This window comes from Gymnoscopelus braueri, assembly GCF_963280865.1.
Source record: "Gymnoscopelus braueri genome assembly, chromosome: 17".
In the NCBI taxonomy this organism is placed as follows: Eukaryota; Metazoa; Chordata; class Actinopteri; order Myctophiformes; family Myctophidae; genus Gymnoscopelus; species Gymnoscopelus braueri.
In genome coordinates, this window is record NC_137617.1 from 11,336,742 (window position 1) to 11,354,853 (window position 18,112).

Consider the following 18,112-nt stretch of genomic DNA (forward strand, 5'->3'; position numbering starts at 1 on the left):
AGCAAAAAACTAAAAAAAACAGAAAGGCAAAACAGGAAGCAAACAATGCAATGTAAGCCGACAATAATATACAATGAGTAGGCACAGACAAACATATACTATACTTGTGGGGGGACGTTTGGTCCTCACAAGTATAGTAATACACACACGCACACACACGGGCACACGCGTCCTTGTACTCTTGAGTGCCGCTTGACTGATTTCCATTTATCCCCTAACCTCTAACATTAACCTTCACCGTCGCTGATTACAATTTACTGTCGACAGTTTAGCCATTTAGTAGATGCACTTATCCAGAGAGACTCACAAGGGCCAAATCAGAGTAAGTGCCATGAACTCTAGTCAGCAAACCACAGGCTAAGTAGGTAGAGTGAAAAGGAAACGCTGTAGTGCTTCAAAGAATCTAGGACAGTAAGTAAGCATCAAATCTAGCGTCTGTCTAAACCAAGGGTTCCCAAACTTTTCAGGCCGTGACCCCCCCAAAATAATCCTATTTGAACTGGGTACCCCCCCCAAAATAATCCTATTTGAACTGGGAACCCCCCTAAATCATATTTGAACTGGGGGACCCCCCATCCTAACAAGCACTTGGAATTGTAGGAGTTGAGGCATTACATTTAGTTTGATCGGTTCCACAGATAAATATTGTGAAAATAGCGGTCCTTAAAGTCATTAAATTGTAACTTTAGAAATGTGCAAATAGCCTGTAGGCCTATACACTTATACTGTATGTTGGTTTGTTTACTGTTGAATGAGAAAACAATGTTGCACATTAAGCCCAAATCATCCCTCTCGGATGTTTGCCTCAATTAATAAACGATACAAAGGGGAGTGAACAATAAAGTTAAATACTGCTCTCTCTCTCTCTCTCTCTCTCTCTCTCTCTCTCTCTCTCTCTCTCTCTCTCTCTCAGTACTGGTGTATTTAGACTCACCACTGCAGGTATGTGTGAGGTGTCTGGCTGCAGACTGAAGGGGTTTCACCCACACTCTAAAGAACCTCCCCTGTTCTCTGTGAGTATGTACTAGTGTGTGTGTGTATATATGCATAAAACGGTACATTAGTGATCCAACTAAACCAAACCTAGTCCAGCGGCTTTCAAACTGTGGCTCGTATATAATTTAGTCACAGCAGGGGGTTCAGGTGGGTCGCTGGATGGTCAAAATAAACACGTATATGCATATTCTTTTTGAGTGAGTGTTGTTTATGTGTGGCACAAACTGGCATCCTTATTTTGGGCATGTCATTATATGCTCACAACGCTTCACAATGTTGAATATTTATTTAAATGTTAATTATTTATTTTATTTACACTAATTGTGTCTGTCTGTGTCTCTCTCTCTCTCTCTCAGGTATGTAAACACGTCCTAGTGAGGGACTCAAACATCAGCGTGCTCGACCTCAGGTGACCAGCAGAGGGCACTCTGTCACCACTGAAAACACACGCTGCAACCACCACCACTATTTATACAAGCTTTGTTTACCGGAACGAAAACAATGTTTTTTGTATTTATTTATTTTTTTCTGAACAAAAGAAGCTGTGAAGGGAGGTTTCAGTAAATGCAGGGGGGGGGGGGGTCCAGTGAGGTACTGAGACGGTGGTCTGGACTGCAGTGTGGACTCCTCTTCTTTAGCCCCAGCAGCAGCTAGGGAAGTGGGGCCCTGTGATCACTGCTGCATCACCGCCTAGGCTCAGGGGTCTTCAACAGGGGGTCCGGGATCCCTAGGGGGTCCTCAGAGTTACTACAGGGGGTCCGCCAAATCTTTGTGTGATATGTTTTTTTTTACCTTAACCACTTGAACCCTAGCATCTCTTTTCTGAGGAGAACTTTAGCCAAAAATAGCAGATCTACAAGCTCACAACGCTTCGCGCTGCGAGGCGTTGTGAGCTTGTAGATCGGCTATTTTTGGCAAAGAGGTATAGGTGTAGAGGGGGGAAAAAGAGCAGACCAAGTAAACAAAAAAAGTTTAATCTGAGACACAATATAGTGGGGGGTCCCTGCTTCAGCTCTCTCTCAGCTAGGGGGTCCTTTGCCTGAAAACGTTTAAGACCCCTGGCCTAGGACCATTAAGACCTGAGGCCCATTCTACAAATGCCTTCAAAATCTGTGGTTCTCACATTTTTCAAGATTTCTTTTTTGTTTTATGTTCAAAAATAGCAGATGCGCTGTGAGCTTATACATCTGCTGTTTTTGAATAGGCAACGCAAAAAATCTAAAATGACACAGATGCTTTCCCGGTTTTAATGGGCTAGAGCAGTGGTTCTCAAACTGTGGGTCGCGGACCCATTTTTGTGGGTCACGAGAAAATAAACATTTCAAAAATGTCTAAAAATAAATAAAAAATAAAATTACTATAAGTTCAAAACAATTCTAACATTTTCCAAAAGAATGTAATGAAACTGTTTCGTTTTTTTTTAGAAGTAGTGAAAGTAGCAGATATACAAGCTCACAACAGCTTGTAGATCTGCTATTTTCACTAGTTTGGGTGACATCGAATTTCTCTTTTGGGGCTCGAGCTAAAACGTTTGGGAACCACTGGCCTAGAGCAGTGGTTTTCAAACTGTGGGCTGGGAGGATATCGTTTGCTTGTCGGGTGGAAACCTCATATGTCCAAAAATGTAACTTTTCAGGATTTCAGGATAAAAAAAATTGCAGATCTACAAGCTCAAAACGCTCTTTTGTGTGACACTCTGGTATGATCAAGTACTACAGGAAATCACGAGAAAAAAAACATGACATTTAAAAAAATATATGGATATGAGGTTTCTGCCAGACAGCGATGATAGTGCAAGTGGGGGCCCCAAACCCAAAACAGTCCGTATTTTTTCTTTAAAACCTTAGAATTTTTTTTTTCATTTTGATACGGATAAATGGTAACTTAATATTACGTTAGTTCCATTGATCCAGGCTGGAACACAATCGATTGATTGACTGCCGTGGTAAGTGGTCAGATGGGTGGGCCGCAAACACTTTTAAGAGATTTGCCCCGAAAGATTTGTCCAGAAAAAGTCTGAGAACCACTGAGTTAGAGCAGTGGTTCCCAACCTTCTTTTCCTTGGAGCCCCCCACTTCTTAAATCTGCCAAAAGACCCCCTCCCCTCCCCTCCGCCCCACACACACGCACACACACTCTTGTGTTTTTCAGACATTAAGCCCTGTACACTTTACGCAGGACGAATGACGAAGATAGACGATTTTTACAAGCTCCCACTGTGTGAGCTCGGTGTAGTAAGGCTCACACTGTGTGAGCTTGTAGATCAGCTGTTTTAACTTATTTTTTTCTTTTACTTTGTGAAACATCTAGACCTTTTTTTCGTGCTTATTTGACAATATAATGACCCCACAAAAAAATGCAAGTTATGATTGTGTGCAACATGTTTAAAATGTTTTAAATTAAAAAACTGAAAAAGCCCTCTGATATTTGGCGCGCCCTCAAGGTGGGCCCCGAACCCCAGCTTGGGAACCACTGGGTTAGAGTCCCCCCCCCAACACCAGCCAGAAGAATATGACCTCCCTCAATAATTACTGCTGAGGTGCCTTTGACCAATTAGCACTTAAACCCCCCCACCTGCTCCAACAGAGCTAATCAGTGACCATCAATAGAAGACTGGTGGTATGCTACCTGTGTAAAGGTTGTGCTCATAGCGTTGTGTCCAGGTCGACAACATCCAGGTCCACTCTCTCAGTATTTGCGCTGCTTGTAGACTTTGTTATATAATGTTCATGTTTTTAAAGTTGTTGTGATTTTTTGCAGTGCCATAGTTTAAACATGGGGAATGGGTTGGCATAAAAGCCCTATGATTCTGTCATTAAAAGAGGTATTTCGCCAAAAACCTAAAAGCTGATTTTATGTTTCATTTCTGCACATAATCTCACACTCGCCTCACAGCTAGTATGGCCTGTCCTGGTTCATTTGTTGGTTAAAAACAGAAGATTGCCAGCAGTCATGGAAGTTTGATTGATTGAATACTTTATTAGTCATACACGTAAACAGCACAAGGTACAGTCAGACATTAACTCATTCACTGCCAGAGTTTTTCAGAAAAGGCTACTGTATGGAACTAGCCTGGTAAACCCCCCTCCCTCCGGAAATCTCATTTGCATTTGATTTCAGGAAGGAGTCTGGGATTGCACAGGGAGTAGAGCTGCCCGGTCGCTGCGTTTGCGAACCAATCAGCGGCTGCTAGGGGCGGGATCATCCTATCACCTGCCAAGTATCTTGAACAAATGAAACGCTGTTTGTCATCGATTCTGCTACCGGAGTCTCAGATGGAAGTAGGCTGTGAAACAAAATGTGCGTCGCAAGCTTCTTCCATTTGACGGAGTCAGGTTAGTATGGAACGGCACAGAGGGGGAACGAGAGAGAGAGAGACGCTGCTATTCGGACGCAAAGGACGGGGGCCGCTGTGCAGAGAGCGGGCTAATCTGGCACGCACACACTTTTCATATCGTCAGGTTGTTTATGTAGGACAATCAGGTGCAGCTGCGTGGATCAAATTGACTGACTGGTGATGACATAAAATATTTTCACCTGACATTCCTTCATTTATGTAGGCTATTTATTTTATCTTTACCAAACCAAAAATCTAGTTGTTTTTCTGCATAATTTCTCTATCTGTCTGTGTCTCTCTGTCTGTATTCACTGACTGAGGAATAGATTAATAGGTAGGCTACTATAACACAAATAGATTAAAATATTATTCTGGCCAGGTGTTAAATGTATTGTCCATAATTTAATATTTGCGATTTGAAACTCGATAAAATATATCTATGATAAGCCTAGTCTTTATCCAAGGCTATGCACCCTTCATAGTTCTTAAATCCATTGATTTTGCAAAATGTTGCAAGGGAACTCTGTGCCACTGCATAGCAAGCTCAAGCCTGGTTTATTTTTTGTCGCACGAAGGTGTCGAACGGATAACATAATGCGTATACAAGACCACAAGTGATGAGACGTGTTGTGAGCTTGAAGATCGGCTCTGATGCAATGCACCGTGGTAAGACGTGGCAGTGTTTATTGCGAGATGCAGCTCAAGAGAGCAGCTGGCTGTCGAAAATAACACTGCACAATCGCCAGTCAGTGTATGCTCTTAAAAAACTTGAAACATGATTTTAATGGTCGAAAATGTACGTATTGTAATGTTTACTTTATTTAATATAAAATATAGGCTACTAATAACATCATCTCGGAGCAAGGCAGCTGGCCAACGTGGCCAGTGATATTTTTCATTTATTATATTTATTTATTATTGCTGCGTTCGGGCAAGCCCGAGAATCTGGATAGAATCCTGTAGTGTGTGATGTCCTTAAAGGACAACTTAGTTTTTTTACAACCAAGGTTTGTTTTAGATTGTAATTAAAGTAAATAAAAGATGAGTGTTAAAACATTTAAATTGACTGCTTTCTATAGTTTTAGCAATTTTCGCGATCCTTTTTACAGTGGGCGGGGGCATTCTGTCCGGTGGCTAAATATGTCTGTTTTACACAATAATCCAGCGTTTTCTTTATTATTTACTGTAGCTCTTCTAGCCCCCAATAACTCATCTGGCCATCAAAGACCACAGGACCTTTTTTATTGTGTAAAAAAGGCATATTTAGCCACCGGACAGAATGCCCCCGCCCACTGTAAAACATATCGCGAAAATTATTAAAACTATAGAAAGCAGTAAATGAAAAACAAATAACACTCATCTTTTATTTACTTTAATTACAAGCTGAAATATAAACCTTGGTTGTAAAAAAACAAAGTTGTCCTTTAAAAGGAAAATAAAATAGAGTAATGCTGAAACCTAGGTAAAGGCAATGCTAAAAAGGCAATGCTAAAAAGGTGTGTCTTAAGATTTCCTAATGCTCATAATATGGTACCATTTTTGTCTACCTTGTCTCTGAGGAGAGCTGTGGACAGTTCAGAAAGTCGCCTGAACGATTGCGGTGCAGTGGCAAGAAATGAATGAAAAAACCTTGAGAGGCAGCAGGAAACAAAGTCCTCAGCTTTTATTTCAAAGAATGTGATACAGATGTGTAAGAAGTTACGGTTAGTTACAGCCAGACCTTTGAACACTCAAAATCTCACTTCATGGTTTAATTTACAAAAAACTGAGATGAAGAAAGACACTAGCATTCTTGTGAGCATCATTTGGGTCCCTAGAGAGTAAAGTCCTGTTAAGGACTATACAATCATGTGTTTATTCAGAGCTACAAGCTACAAGCAAAAGACTTTTCGCCTGTATGAATCCTCATGTGGTTATTCAGACTTGAGCCACGAGTAAAGCTTTTGTTACAAACTGTACAAGCAAAGGGCTTTTCGCCTGTATGAATCCTCATGTGTGATTTCAGCTCTTCCCTTTCCATAAAGCTTTTGTTACAAACTGTACAAGCAAAGAGCTTTTCGCCTGTATGAATCCTCATGTGCCTTCTCAGATTTTGACTTTGTTTATAGCTTTTGTTACACACTGTACAAGCAAAAGGCTTTTCGGCTGTATGAATACTCATGTGTTTTTTCAGATTTTGATGTTGGATAAAGCTTTTATTACAAACTGTACAAGCAAAGGGCTTTTCGCCTGTATGAATCCTCATGTGTCTTATCAGACTTGGAGTTTGGTTAAAGCTTTTATTACAAACTGTACAAGCAAAAGGCTTTTCACCTGTATGGATCCTCATGTGTGTTTCCAGACCTTTACTTTCCGTAAAGCTTTTGTTACAAACTGTACAAGCAAAGGGCTTTTCGCCTGTATGAATCCTCATGTGGTTTTTCAGACTTGAGCCACGAGTTAAGCTTTTGTTACAAACTGTACAAGCAAAGGGCTTTTCGTCTGTATGAATCCTCCCAGTCTCCCAGTCATCACTGTCATCAGTATCAGATTCAGAACAGTGTGAAGACAGGAGCTGCTCATCACTAGTTGGTTGTGATGCTCCACAGTCCTTTACATCAGCTTGTGTTTTCATGTGTTCAATTGAGGTGCTTGCTAGAGGCTCTGTCCTCCTGTTTTCATCATCTTCACTTTTCACTGCTAGTAATGTGAACGATGACCCTGCAGCCTCCTCTGGTCTTAGAAGTACTTCAAACTGTTCCTCTTTAATCTGTGGAATTTCTATTTTCACCTGGACCAGACTGGAGCTATTCTCCTGCTGTTCCTCATTTATCTGTGAAGGTAGACTGGAGCTATTCTCCTGCTGTTCCTCTTTAATCTGTGGAGGGTCTTCTATTTTCACCTGGACCAGACTGGAGCTATTCTCCTGCTGTTCCTCTTTAATCTGTGGAGGGTCTTCTAATTTCACCTGGACCAGACTGGAACTCCTCTCCTGCTGTTCCTCTTTAATCTGTGGAGGGTCTTCTATTTTCACCTGGACCAGACTGGACCTGCTCTCCTCCTGTTCCTCTTTTATCTGTGGAGGTTCTAGTTTCACCTGTACCAGACTGTGGCTGCTCTCCTTGTGATCAGGGGAAGACTCCTCTTTAAACACACCAGGAAGGAATTGGAGATCTAGAATGAGGGGAGAGGAGCTAACGTCAGCAGAGAGCAATTCAATGGGCCTCATGCAAGGCAAGACACTTTTATTTGTATAGCACATTTCAACAACAAGGCATTTCAATGCCCTTTACACAAACCATCAAGCAAAGAAAACACAATTATAAAATTACATTATGCAGGAAGCGATATAACAGATCTGTTATTTTTGCTTATCTTTTGTAAGATTTGTTTTAAGAGTGGTCAAGATCACTCTTACTGAGATAAGAGAAAACACAGCCCCACACATTTTGTTTGTCCTAGGCTGGAAAATGTTTATTTTTTCTTTTTTTTCGTGAGAAACATAGAAAACACATCATTTAATAAAGATTAAGTTGATTGTATTAACTAATTTCCCCCCATGGACACATAAAGTCGCTCTAATTAAATAGTGCATTTGCTTGCCAAGACGCATAAAGTTGTTCTATAGAAAAAAATTAGGCACGCTGTTTTAGGCACCGTAACACAGCTTTGGGATGATCCATCGTCACTCAGAAAAGAAGTATGTGGATGTGACGACATTCCAAAAAACGTCACATCCATCCGCCCTGACTATGGGATTTTCAGAAAAACACCTAACTCAGTTGCTGTTTTTTGCATTGAAAACCACCGTTTTCAGAAAGCCCCAAATTGGCGGATCGCGGTTAGAATGTTGTTGTTCCTCTGAATACACAGATGCCTCCGCCTACCCACGGGGACTATTTTTAATTTTTTGTACACAATGTCGCTTCCACTGCGTTTCAAAGATCATCGGATAAAGGTAATTACGCTGGCAAGGGGATAACAAACAATGTTTAATACTAGCCGCGCACGGGCTCTAGTAGCCTGGCCCGCACATCGGAGAACGAAAGCAAAGTGAAAGAAGAAAACAAATTGTGTGTGCATTGCTTGTTAGTCGCGCCAAACCTGGCAACCCTGTGGTTGGGTGGCTGCTTCGTTGTAGACAGGCAGAGGCACAGGCACGGTTGTAACTCGACAGTACAGTGTGTACACGTTCATTGCAAAAGCGGTGTGTGTTTCAACACGCAAACCGAAAGCAAAATTTTATTTTTATCCCACGATTTTGGAACCCAGTGCCAATTGTCTATGTAATCCTGGGCACTACCTTCCCTCTGCCAACCTAGGGAGGCCAGGGCCGAGCTCATGCCTCCTTCAATGCATGAGAGCCAACTGACCTTCTTCTCACCTGACAGGGGAGAGTTTCCCTGGTTGGACGTAGCGCGTGGAAGGAACACGTTATTCCAACCAGTTCCTTTCCCCTCCATCAGGCTCCCCGGCTGGCCAGGGGGAGGCAGTATAGTGACCAGGATTACTGCATGTTTTTGTGAGGGAACACAGGGGGAACATGCACAGGGAACACAGGGAGAACATGCAAACTCCACACAGAGAGGCCATTTCGCCAACCCCACCTAGGGTATGGGCACTGATGACGCGGAGGAGAGAACACTTCCCCAGCGGCCACAGCGTCCCCTGCGGGAATCGAACCCAGGACCTTCTAGCTGTGAGGCGAAGATACCGACTGCGCCACCGTGCCCCCTGGACACATTTCAATGGCCGCCGCTTTGTTTTCCCTCGGCTGTTCTCACGCTAAATGGTGCTAAAGGGTTTCCCCTTCCGGTGTGGTCGCTAATATGGTGAATTTGTGTTGGACGAAATTAATTGTGCTCCGAGGAGAAAAATGTGTAGTGAGCAATTAAAAGTATTCTACACAAAGCGTAAATGGATCGCCCACGTTGTGCCTAGTGTTGTAGTGACATATATGTTGTTATCGTGTTGATACCGAAACAATGAAGTCAGTGGCGTCGGAAACTGGGACTTTTTCCTAATGTATAGATAGATTCATGGGCTAAAAAATACTATTGGTCCATTGATCCCAATTATAACTCTAGATTTCAGATTTGCACTCTGTAAAGCCTGATTTATAATTCGGTGCACAATGGTGTTGAGCAGTGAAATTTTTAAATCTACAAGCTCAGTTGCAGATGTAACTTCGGTGCACCCCGGGACCGTTTTGTCAACCCTGTGCTGCGCTGCTTTTATCCGCCAGATTGGGACGTTCACGGCATATTTTGCACCATCACGGTGCGTTCATCATCGGTGACGAGTGTCTGGAGAGTCGCGCGACTGACTGTGTCAGGAGGTTCGAGGCAACACTCACACAATCACGTGCACTGTAGCATGCGTCCCCTCCGCCTCCTCCCCATGGGTGTGTATGGGCGTGCATCACCGTGCATGTGTGAGTGTGGCTTCAGGAAGTAAATTCCTAGCCTCGATCTCCAGGCTTTTATTTTTGGAAATTCCTGTCCCAGCTGTTGGTACGCAAAAGCGCCTCAAGTCGTCTGATGTGCGGCGCATTATTTATTTTGGGTGCGCGTGCGCACCTGCGCACCAGTTATGTGCACCCCTGCACATGACTACAGAGAATGTATACAGATTTGCGTGAGGTTTGGAGAAAATCTGTAGGAGTAGTAAAAAAAATAATATTTTGCATACAATATTTTGTCTCATAGTGGCGCTATAACACGCCAATTTGATTAATAATTGTGGTGGAGATTCTTCCTTGGCCTACTGGGAGTGCGCGTGCAAAGTTTCCCGCCGATCAGTACAGTGGTGCTTGTAGCATGTGGTGCAAAACGGGCCTCTCCAGCAAATTTTAAAGCCAATCATAGTCAATCGGAATAGAATCTGAAAAATCTGACAAATAAATATAGATATACGGTGTACCAATTTGGGTACACACTGTGTGTGTGCGTGTGTGTAAGAGACTCACTGCTTGTATCAGTGTGGTTGTTGTCTTCCCCGGTGAAGGTGGGAGGAGCCATTGGATGGTCAGGACTCAGGTCTGCTGAGTTGTAGGAATGCATGCTGTGACTTGATAGATTGACATCATTTGTAGGCATCTGCTTTAACACACACACACACACACACACACACACACACACACACACACACACACACACACACACACACACACACACACACACACACACACACACACACACACACACACACAGTGTAAAACAATTTGACTGGTATAGACTGGATATATATTATAATTGAAATAAAAATGAACAGTCAAACAGTGAAGATGAAAAACAAATAATTTCAAATGAACAACTTTCAACTGGCATCACAATTTTGGGCATGTCAAACATTTTCTAAAATGTTCAAAACCTTTACCCAAAATGTGTGAAGAGAATGTGTTGAAAATAGCAGATGTATGTAGGTGGGCTATTTTCATTCACGTCGTATGGTGAAGTATAAAATAGGTTTCAAGTGATGAAGCAGTTCAGAATGAGGCAGTTCTTTGACCAGACTCTGCAACAAGCCAGTTGTTTGTGGAATACATGGATTCAAGCTAAATTAAATCTCACGACTGTTGTACTGATGCACATTGGGAGGGACATCCCAAGCATCCACGGCAACGCTCCCTCCTACATCAAAGAACCTTTTACACCACAAAGCTCGACTCACAACCTCTGTTCTGCAAACACTAACCTCCTCCATCCCCCCAAGACCAGGCTACGTACCATGGGGGCGACCGGCCTTCTGCTCAGTCCCTGACTGTGGAATGCCCTCCCTGACCACCTGACTGTCTGTTGATGCTTTTAAGGACTAAAGACCTACCATTTTAACAACGCATTTTAGCTACACTCAGTCGCGTAACGAGGCAACAGTAGGCCCCGACGCGAGGTGGTCACAGCGGGCCCTCATGAACGTGCATGCACGCGCGTGCATGTGCGCCCTGATACTTTTTTTTGCGTGTTTGTGACGGATTTCGGGTATATTAACAACGGTTTGTAACCGACCAAACACTACTGAATGAAGGAAAAACACAGAAACCGCCTCCCCTCCTCCCATGAAATTAACAAGTGACAGTCATGGTCCGAATTTTAGATAGTATGTTTCGACATAAAATCAACCTTGGTTAACAATTACAATGTTAAGGGGCCCACCCAGGTTTTTTTTATTTTTATTATTATTTTTCCTTGGGTGGGGAGGGGCCCCTAACGTCATGGGCCCCAACGCAACCGCGTTGTCTGCGTGACGGTAGTGACGCCCCTGGCTACACTGGTTTTACCTCTCGGCTTTGTGCCCTCGTATGCTTTTAACTTTTTTCAATGGTGTGCAAATGTCTATTGTATCACTTCAAATGTAACGTGCATTAAGAATCAAATTAATTATTATGATTAAAGGTAGGGTAAGTGATATTTTTGGGTTAAAACAAAAAGTATTTGGTTAAAAGGTTAAAGCACTATATTCTGATAGTAATCATTGCTATAGAGTGTTTGTTCAGTAACAGGAGTCTCCCAGTCTCTCCAGCTCTTTAATAAACAGAAAATACATTTTCCGGTAGGTGTCAAAATCTCAGCCAATCAGGAGAAAGTACCCATTTTTAAGCTTCATTTTTATAGTGTTCCAGTTCCAATTTTGTCTGCTCATTTCTTAGTGTCATCACTTCCAATTTCACGTGTTTAATCTATATCCTGATTGAGTTCTCTATCCTGATTGGATAAAATTGGAAATGAAACTGAAACTGAAACGAAAATGTATTTTCTGTTTTATAAAGAGCTGGAGAGACAAGGAGACTCCTTTTACTGAACAAACACTCTATAGCAATGACTACTATCAGAATATAGAGCTATTTAATACTTATTTTAACAAAAGAAAATCACTTACCCTACCTTTAAATTACTGTAATACACACTTTTTTAAAAACTTTTTTAGACTGATAACTACACGTAATTCTCAATTATTTAGTGAATGAATGATCTGTGCAAATTAAAATAATAATAATAATAATAATACTAAAATAAACTTTCACTTCAATATGAAATGTCCCTCTTCTTTCAGGAAACACTCTTAATAAGCCAAATATGCCTTAATAAATTATAATTGCCCTAACTAAAAATAAAATGTTAAAACACCTTAAATATTGTATTTATTTTAGAAACAGTTTGTTTCCCTGCCCTTATTGAGTGAAAGATGAACTATTTCTAAAATATTTAAGATGGTTTTACTTTAACATTTTTGTTAGAGGACAATTATAATGTATTAAGGCATATTTGGCTTATTAGCCAGGGATCCTTTTAATGTTACACAAAATATACCAAAACAATATATACCTTTTCAAATGAAATATTCAAGTGACCACCATTTATCACCCCCCCGCCCCCCCCCCCCCAAGTCACTACTAAACTAAAAACTGTAATTATTGACACACACACACACACACACACACACACACACACACACACACACACACACACACACACACACACACACACACACACACACACACACACACACACACACACACTTGACTTCGAATGCTCTTATACTCGGACGTCATGTCATCTGTCTGTCAATCACAATCAGTGTGAGGGTTGTGTTAACACAGGTGGTGCTAACAAACAGATCACGGCTGGCTCACTTGTGAGCAGTGGTGTAAAAAGTACTCAAATGTTTTACTTAAGTAAAAGTATCAATACTACAATGTAGAAGTAATCTGTTACAAGTAAAATTAATTAAAAATGTACTTGTGTAAAAGTACAAAAGTATCTTAAAGTACCAAAAGTAAAAGTACTAAAATGTTTGAAAATAGCAGATCTACAAGCTCGTAGATCTGCTATTTCAAAATGGCCTAGGTATAAAATAGGGCTAAAGTGGTTAATGTATGTTGTAGATCTGCTATTTTCAAATGGCCTAGGTATAAAATAGGGCTAAAGTGGTTAATGTATGTTTTATAATGTAATATATTTATATCTGCAAAGTAACTAAAGTTTTCAAATAATTGTACTGGAGTAAAGTACAATATTTGCCTCTGAGATGTAGTGGAGTAGAAGTAAAAGTATAGACAATTGGAAATACTCCAGTAAAGTAAAAGTACCTCAAAATTGTATTTAAGTACAGTACTTTAGTAAATGTACTAAGTAACTTTACACCACTGCTTGTGAGATTCAGTCAGTGTCTTGTGAACTTGTGAATCCTCCGTATTAGTCCAGGCTATCTAGACCTTTGCTGGTAATGGCTGCTGCACCAACACAGGTCATAGGTGTATTTTATCGAGTCTTGACTTTTACTTTCGTGTTTACAATAGTCTTGACTGCACCCCCCAGTGCGTCCTGCACTTTCACCAGTAAAGCCCGTACTTCTCCATACATGTACAAAACATTAATATAAGGTGCTTACCCGGTTGGCCCAAATGTTAACCCGCGGTTCGGAGTCTTTGTGCAATGTATTAGTCTGTATTTTACAATAGATATGTGTTTTAATCCCGTCTGTGTCGGATTCTGTCGGCAGTTCCCTGTATTCCTCAATGGGTGGTCGTGACGGGGCGCATCAGGTGAAAGACGGTATTACACTCAATGTAAAGAGAATAAGCGAGGGGCGGGAAAAATGGCGTTCATGCACAGACGGGATTGAAACATATCTATTGAACAATACGCACTAATACCGTGTACAAAGATTCCGAAAGCAGAGTTAACATCCGGGGCTACCGGGTAAGCACCTTATATTTTACATTTGTACATGTTCGGAGAAATACAGACTTTACTGGTGGAAGTGCAGGGCGCACTGGGGGATGCAGGCCAAGACTATCGTAGATATAAAAATGTCAAAACTCAAAATCGATCAAATACATCTATCATAGTCTTGATCCAAGGCTAGTGTTGTACCTTAATGTTCCTGGATACTCCTAACAGTCACAGTGCAGGTATTGTAGCAGGTTAGCAAGGTATCTCAGTCCAGTCACTGTCTTTTCATCCCACGGAGCCAGAAGAACTAACTATCTGGATTGTCCTCTTTGTGTCTTCAGGTTGAAAACAGCAGATCATCCCTCAAAACGTCCAACTGGGGAAATTAAACTTAGAAAACGTCTGTTCGCGTGTTATCTACTGACTATAGACTGTAAACTAGCTTAGAATTAGCGTTAGATTCAACACAACGCAGTATCTGTCGAACGAACGCCGTGCAGAAATGCCAAATGTGCATAAAATGGTAACACAGAATCTCTCTGTAACTCTCTGCTGTGTGTTGTTCTGTCTAGCGTTGCCACATTCTGCGAGAGAAATAAGCAACCAGGTCTATGAAAACAAGCCCAAAAGAAGCGACTAGGCTACGGCTATTTGAAAACAACCAATCCACAAGCTTGTGGATCTGCTATTAAAAAAAAAAAGAGAGAGAATCTTGGGGGGAAAATAGGTCATTTGGGATTTTTTTTACAACACAAATCCCTGGCAGTCTGGCACTAAACATTTTCAGATGGGGGTCCAACTGGACAAACACATATTAATATGGGGGTGCTTGCCATGAAAATGTTTGAGAACCACTGGCTTTTAAACAACATTTAGGAAACAAGCACAAATAAGCAACTACATTTTGGAAACAAGCCCAATAAACTGCAACCTGCAACTACCAATATTTTACTTTACAAAAAAAGAAGCCCAAAGTCGATTATAATAAGCGGACATGGCAACACTGTCCGCCCCTCTCTCTCATCCGGGCTGAAACCATAGACTGAAACACACTGCTACTGCGCGTTCCCGAAAGAATGTTAACCTCATATATGCTGGTGTAGATATTAACACATTTAGGTTCTCGCATTAATACAAAATTGAAAAAAAAAATTACATTTTGTTTGAAATGACTAAACCTGCCTGCTGATGTCACTGGTAGGCTGATTTCTGAACTGTCCACAGCTGTCTAAAATCATTTGAAATCTCCACTATAATTATTTGAAAACTTTAGTATAGTTACTTTATAGATTCTGATTATTATTACAAAACATACATATTTCGGCCATTTGAAAATAGACGACCTACAAGCTCACAATGCGTCGCAATGTGAGCTTGTAGATCTGCTATTTTCAAAAATGGTTATACATTTGAAAACTTGAAATGGGACATCCTGCATAATGAGTACTTTTACTTTTGGTACTTTAAGTACATTTTGATGACAATACTTTTGTGCTTTTAGAATTCCGGACTTTTACTTGTAACAGAGTATTTCTACATTGCACTATTGATACTTTTACTTAAAGGTAGGGTAAGTGATATTTTTGGGTTGATATTTAAGTACTATATTCTGATAGTAATCATTGCTACAGAGCGTTTGTTCAGTCACAGGGGTCTCTCCAGCTCTTTAGTAAAAAGAATATAGTACATTTTCAGGTAGGTGACCAAATTTAAGCCAATCAGGAGAGAGCACTGAAAATGCATTTTCTGTTTAATAGAGAGAGACATGGAGACTCCTTTTACTGAACAAACACTCTATAGCAATGAGTACTATCAGAATATAGTTATATTTAACAATTATTTTAACAAAAGTAAATCACTTACCCTACCTTTAAGTAAAAAATGTGAGTACTTTTTCCACCACGTGGCATAAGATTACCAGTTTGTACATCGTCTGTACTTCGTCCTCGGGATGTCCTGAACACCAGAACACATCACATCACCCACATGTTATTTTCAAATCCAGCATGCTTGTTCCCTATGGTTAATACTATATAACTAGTACATCTGCAGAGGCTGGAGGGAGACCGGAGTTCAAATCCTGTTTGTTAAAGATTGCATCTTTAACATTACCAAACAAATACTCACTGGCTAACTGGAAAAGCAGGAAGTAGTGGTACTACTGTCAAAAGGATGTACAGTAATTCATTATGAAAAAGGTTTGCAATATGAGTGAAAATGTATTACAGGCTGAACGGGAATGTAGAAAATGTGTCATTAGAATATTATAAATGGTCTGCATTTCTATAACACCTTTATCCAAATTACAATGTTACATTCACACATTCAACACACATTCACACACCGACGGAGGAGGAAACCATGAAAGGCACCAACCTGCTCATCAGGAGCAGTTAGAGGTTCAGTGTCTTATCTTAGTCAAGGACACTTCGACATGATGCCAGGCAGGAGGTGCCGGGGATCGAACCGGCGCCACTCTACTTCCTAAGTCTGACTCAGTAGAAGATTTAACCATTATGAACACTTCATGTCAATAATAGGTGAATTTTATTTTTTATTTTTAAAGATATTTTTGGGTCTTTTTCTGCCTTTTATTGGTAGTATATTTAGTATTTAGACAGGAAATGGGGAGAGAGAGACGGGGAGTGACACACAGCAAGGTCGTCGGGATTCGAACCTGCGACACGGGCCACTAGGCCAGCGGTCCGGGCCAATAGGTGAATTTTCAGCAAAAGAATTAGATCTACAAGCTCACAACGCGTTCCATTGTGATGCCTTGTGAGCTTGTAGATCAGCTACTTTCAGTGAAGAGAGTTGATGTAGAGGGAAAAAAGAAGTGGACCAAGTATAAACCCCGGTCAACAAAGCATGATAGGCTTTAAGTGTTTTTTTAATGGCCCAGTAACAGAATGTTCTCTTTGTTCTCCAGGTGCATCATGGGATAAAAGGCATGGTCTATGATGAGAACAACAACCCCATCGCCAACGCTGAGATCTCTGTGGGCGGAGTCAACCATGATGTGACCAGTGAGAGGCGGGGCCTTAAACCCAATTTATTATACGTCATCCTACTGTGTCGCTCTGTTTAAATAATACAATTAGCATATTAAAGGTAGGGTAAGTGATTATCTTTGGTTAAATTAAGTGTTAAATAGCTCTATATTCTGATAGTACTCGTTACTATAGAGTGAAATTGTTCAGTAACAGGAGTCTCCATGTCTCTCCAGCTATTTATTAAACCGAAATTTATTTTTCAGGTAAGGATACCAATTTTATCCAATCAGGATAGAGACCTCAGTCAGGATACAGATACAAAAATTAAAGTGGAGGTCATCAAATTATTGGCTGAGGGCCTGGATGAGCTTTGCTGCATGTCTCTCCCCATCTCTCTCCCCCTGTTTCCTGTCTGTCTCTACTGTTAAACTATCGATAAAGGCCCAAAAAAATCTGTAAAATGTATTTATATATTGGCTCAGGAATGTGACAAAAAACTCTTTATGAATTCAAGGCTTCATGGGGTGTCGAATTGATAGAAAATAAGTCCATTTTTGGGTGAACTCCTTTAATAGTCAGAAATGTATAAAGCACGTGGTACAGTCAGACATTAAGGCTAAAAAGTCCTGGGGACTTGTTTCCATCGTGGTCCTATGTATTCAATACATCAACATACCATAAAAACATTAACATATTATTAACATACTAATACATGTCATCAACAAATACAAACACTATATGTAGAAAAACATAGATGATGGATGTTTTTTCAGGCCATTTTTGAAAAACACCAGTGATTCACATCCTTTAATGGATGGTGTCAGGGCATTCCACATTTTGGTGGCAGAGCAGTAGAATGAGAACTTTCCCATGTTTGTTCTAAATTTGGGTGGAACCAGAACATGGTTGCTCCCTCTAGTAGTGTCCTTCAGCACTCCTTTAGCAGTGGTGGACAGTAACTAAGTACATATACTTGAGTGCTGTACTTAAGTAAAAAACTAAATTGGAGCTTTTTTCCAAACTGATGACTTTCACTCACATTTTAAATAGAAATATTGTACTTTTTAATTTCTGACAATTTCTGATTATGTACTTCGTTAATTTGTACTTTTGAATACTTGAGTATGTCATCT

At 40.8% G+C, this 18,112-nt stretch overlaps 2 protein-coding genes across 4 annotated transcripts in view; one reads left to right on the top strand and one right to left on the bottom strand.

Annotated features, from left to right (window-relative positions):
• The window catches only part of stambpl1 (STAM binding protein-like 1), a 28,609-nt gene extending 26,770 nt beyond the window's left edge, over positions 1-1,839 (top strand). For all 3 annotated transcript variants that reach the window (XM_080456392.1, XM_080456390.1, XM_080456391.1), the window contains exons 11-12: positions 914-1,013; positions 1,353-1,839. In XM_080456392.1, the coding sequence (XP_080312518.1) occupies positions 914-1,013; positions 1,353-1,409 (157 nt within the window). In that variant the 3' untranslated portion in view covers positions 1,410-1,839. The remainder of the gene's footprint in view (positions 1-913; positions 1,014-1,352) is intronic.
• Positions 1,840-6,193: 4,354 nt separating this feature from the next.
• LOC308104743 (uncharacterized protein) lies at positions 6,194-14,262 on the bottom strand. The gene is made up of 4 exons (XM_080455253.1): positions 14,188-14,262; positions 10,281-10,410; positions 7,215-7,486; positions 6,194-7,103 (listed from the first exon to the last, which is right to left on the bottom strand). The coding sequence occupies exons 2-4, from the start codon at positions 10,408-10,410 to the stop codon at positions 6,198-6,200; spliced, it is 1,308 nt and encodes a 435-aa protein (XP_080311379.1). The 5' UTR covers positions 14,188-14,262; the 3' UTR covers positions 6,194-6,197.
• Positions 14,263-18,112: the final 3,850 nt, after the last annotated feature.

What these genes read in the sequence shown, in the direction of transcription:
- LOC308104743 (XM_080455253.1), bottom strand. Translation starts at nt 10,410, where the DNA reads ATGCCTACAAATGATGTCAATCTATCAAGTCACAGCATGCATTCCTAC. An exon ending in CAACCACACTGATACAAGCA is followed by an intron (nt 7,487 to 10,280) that starts GTGAGTCTCTTA and finishes CCCTCATTCTAG; the next exon opens with ATCTCCAATTCCTTCCTGGT. An exon ending in ATAGCTCCAGTCTGGTCCAG is followed by an intron (nt 7,104 to 7,214) that starts GTGAAAATAGAA and finishes AGTCTGGTCCAG; the next exon opens with GTGAAAATAGAAATTCCACA.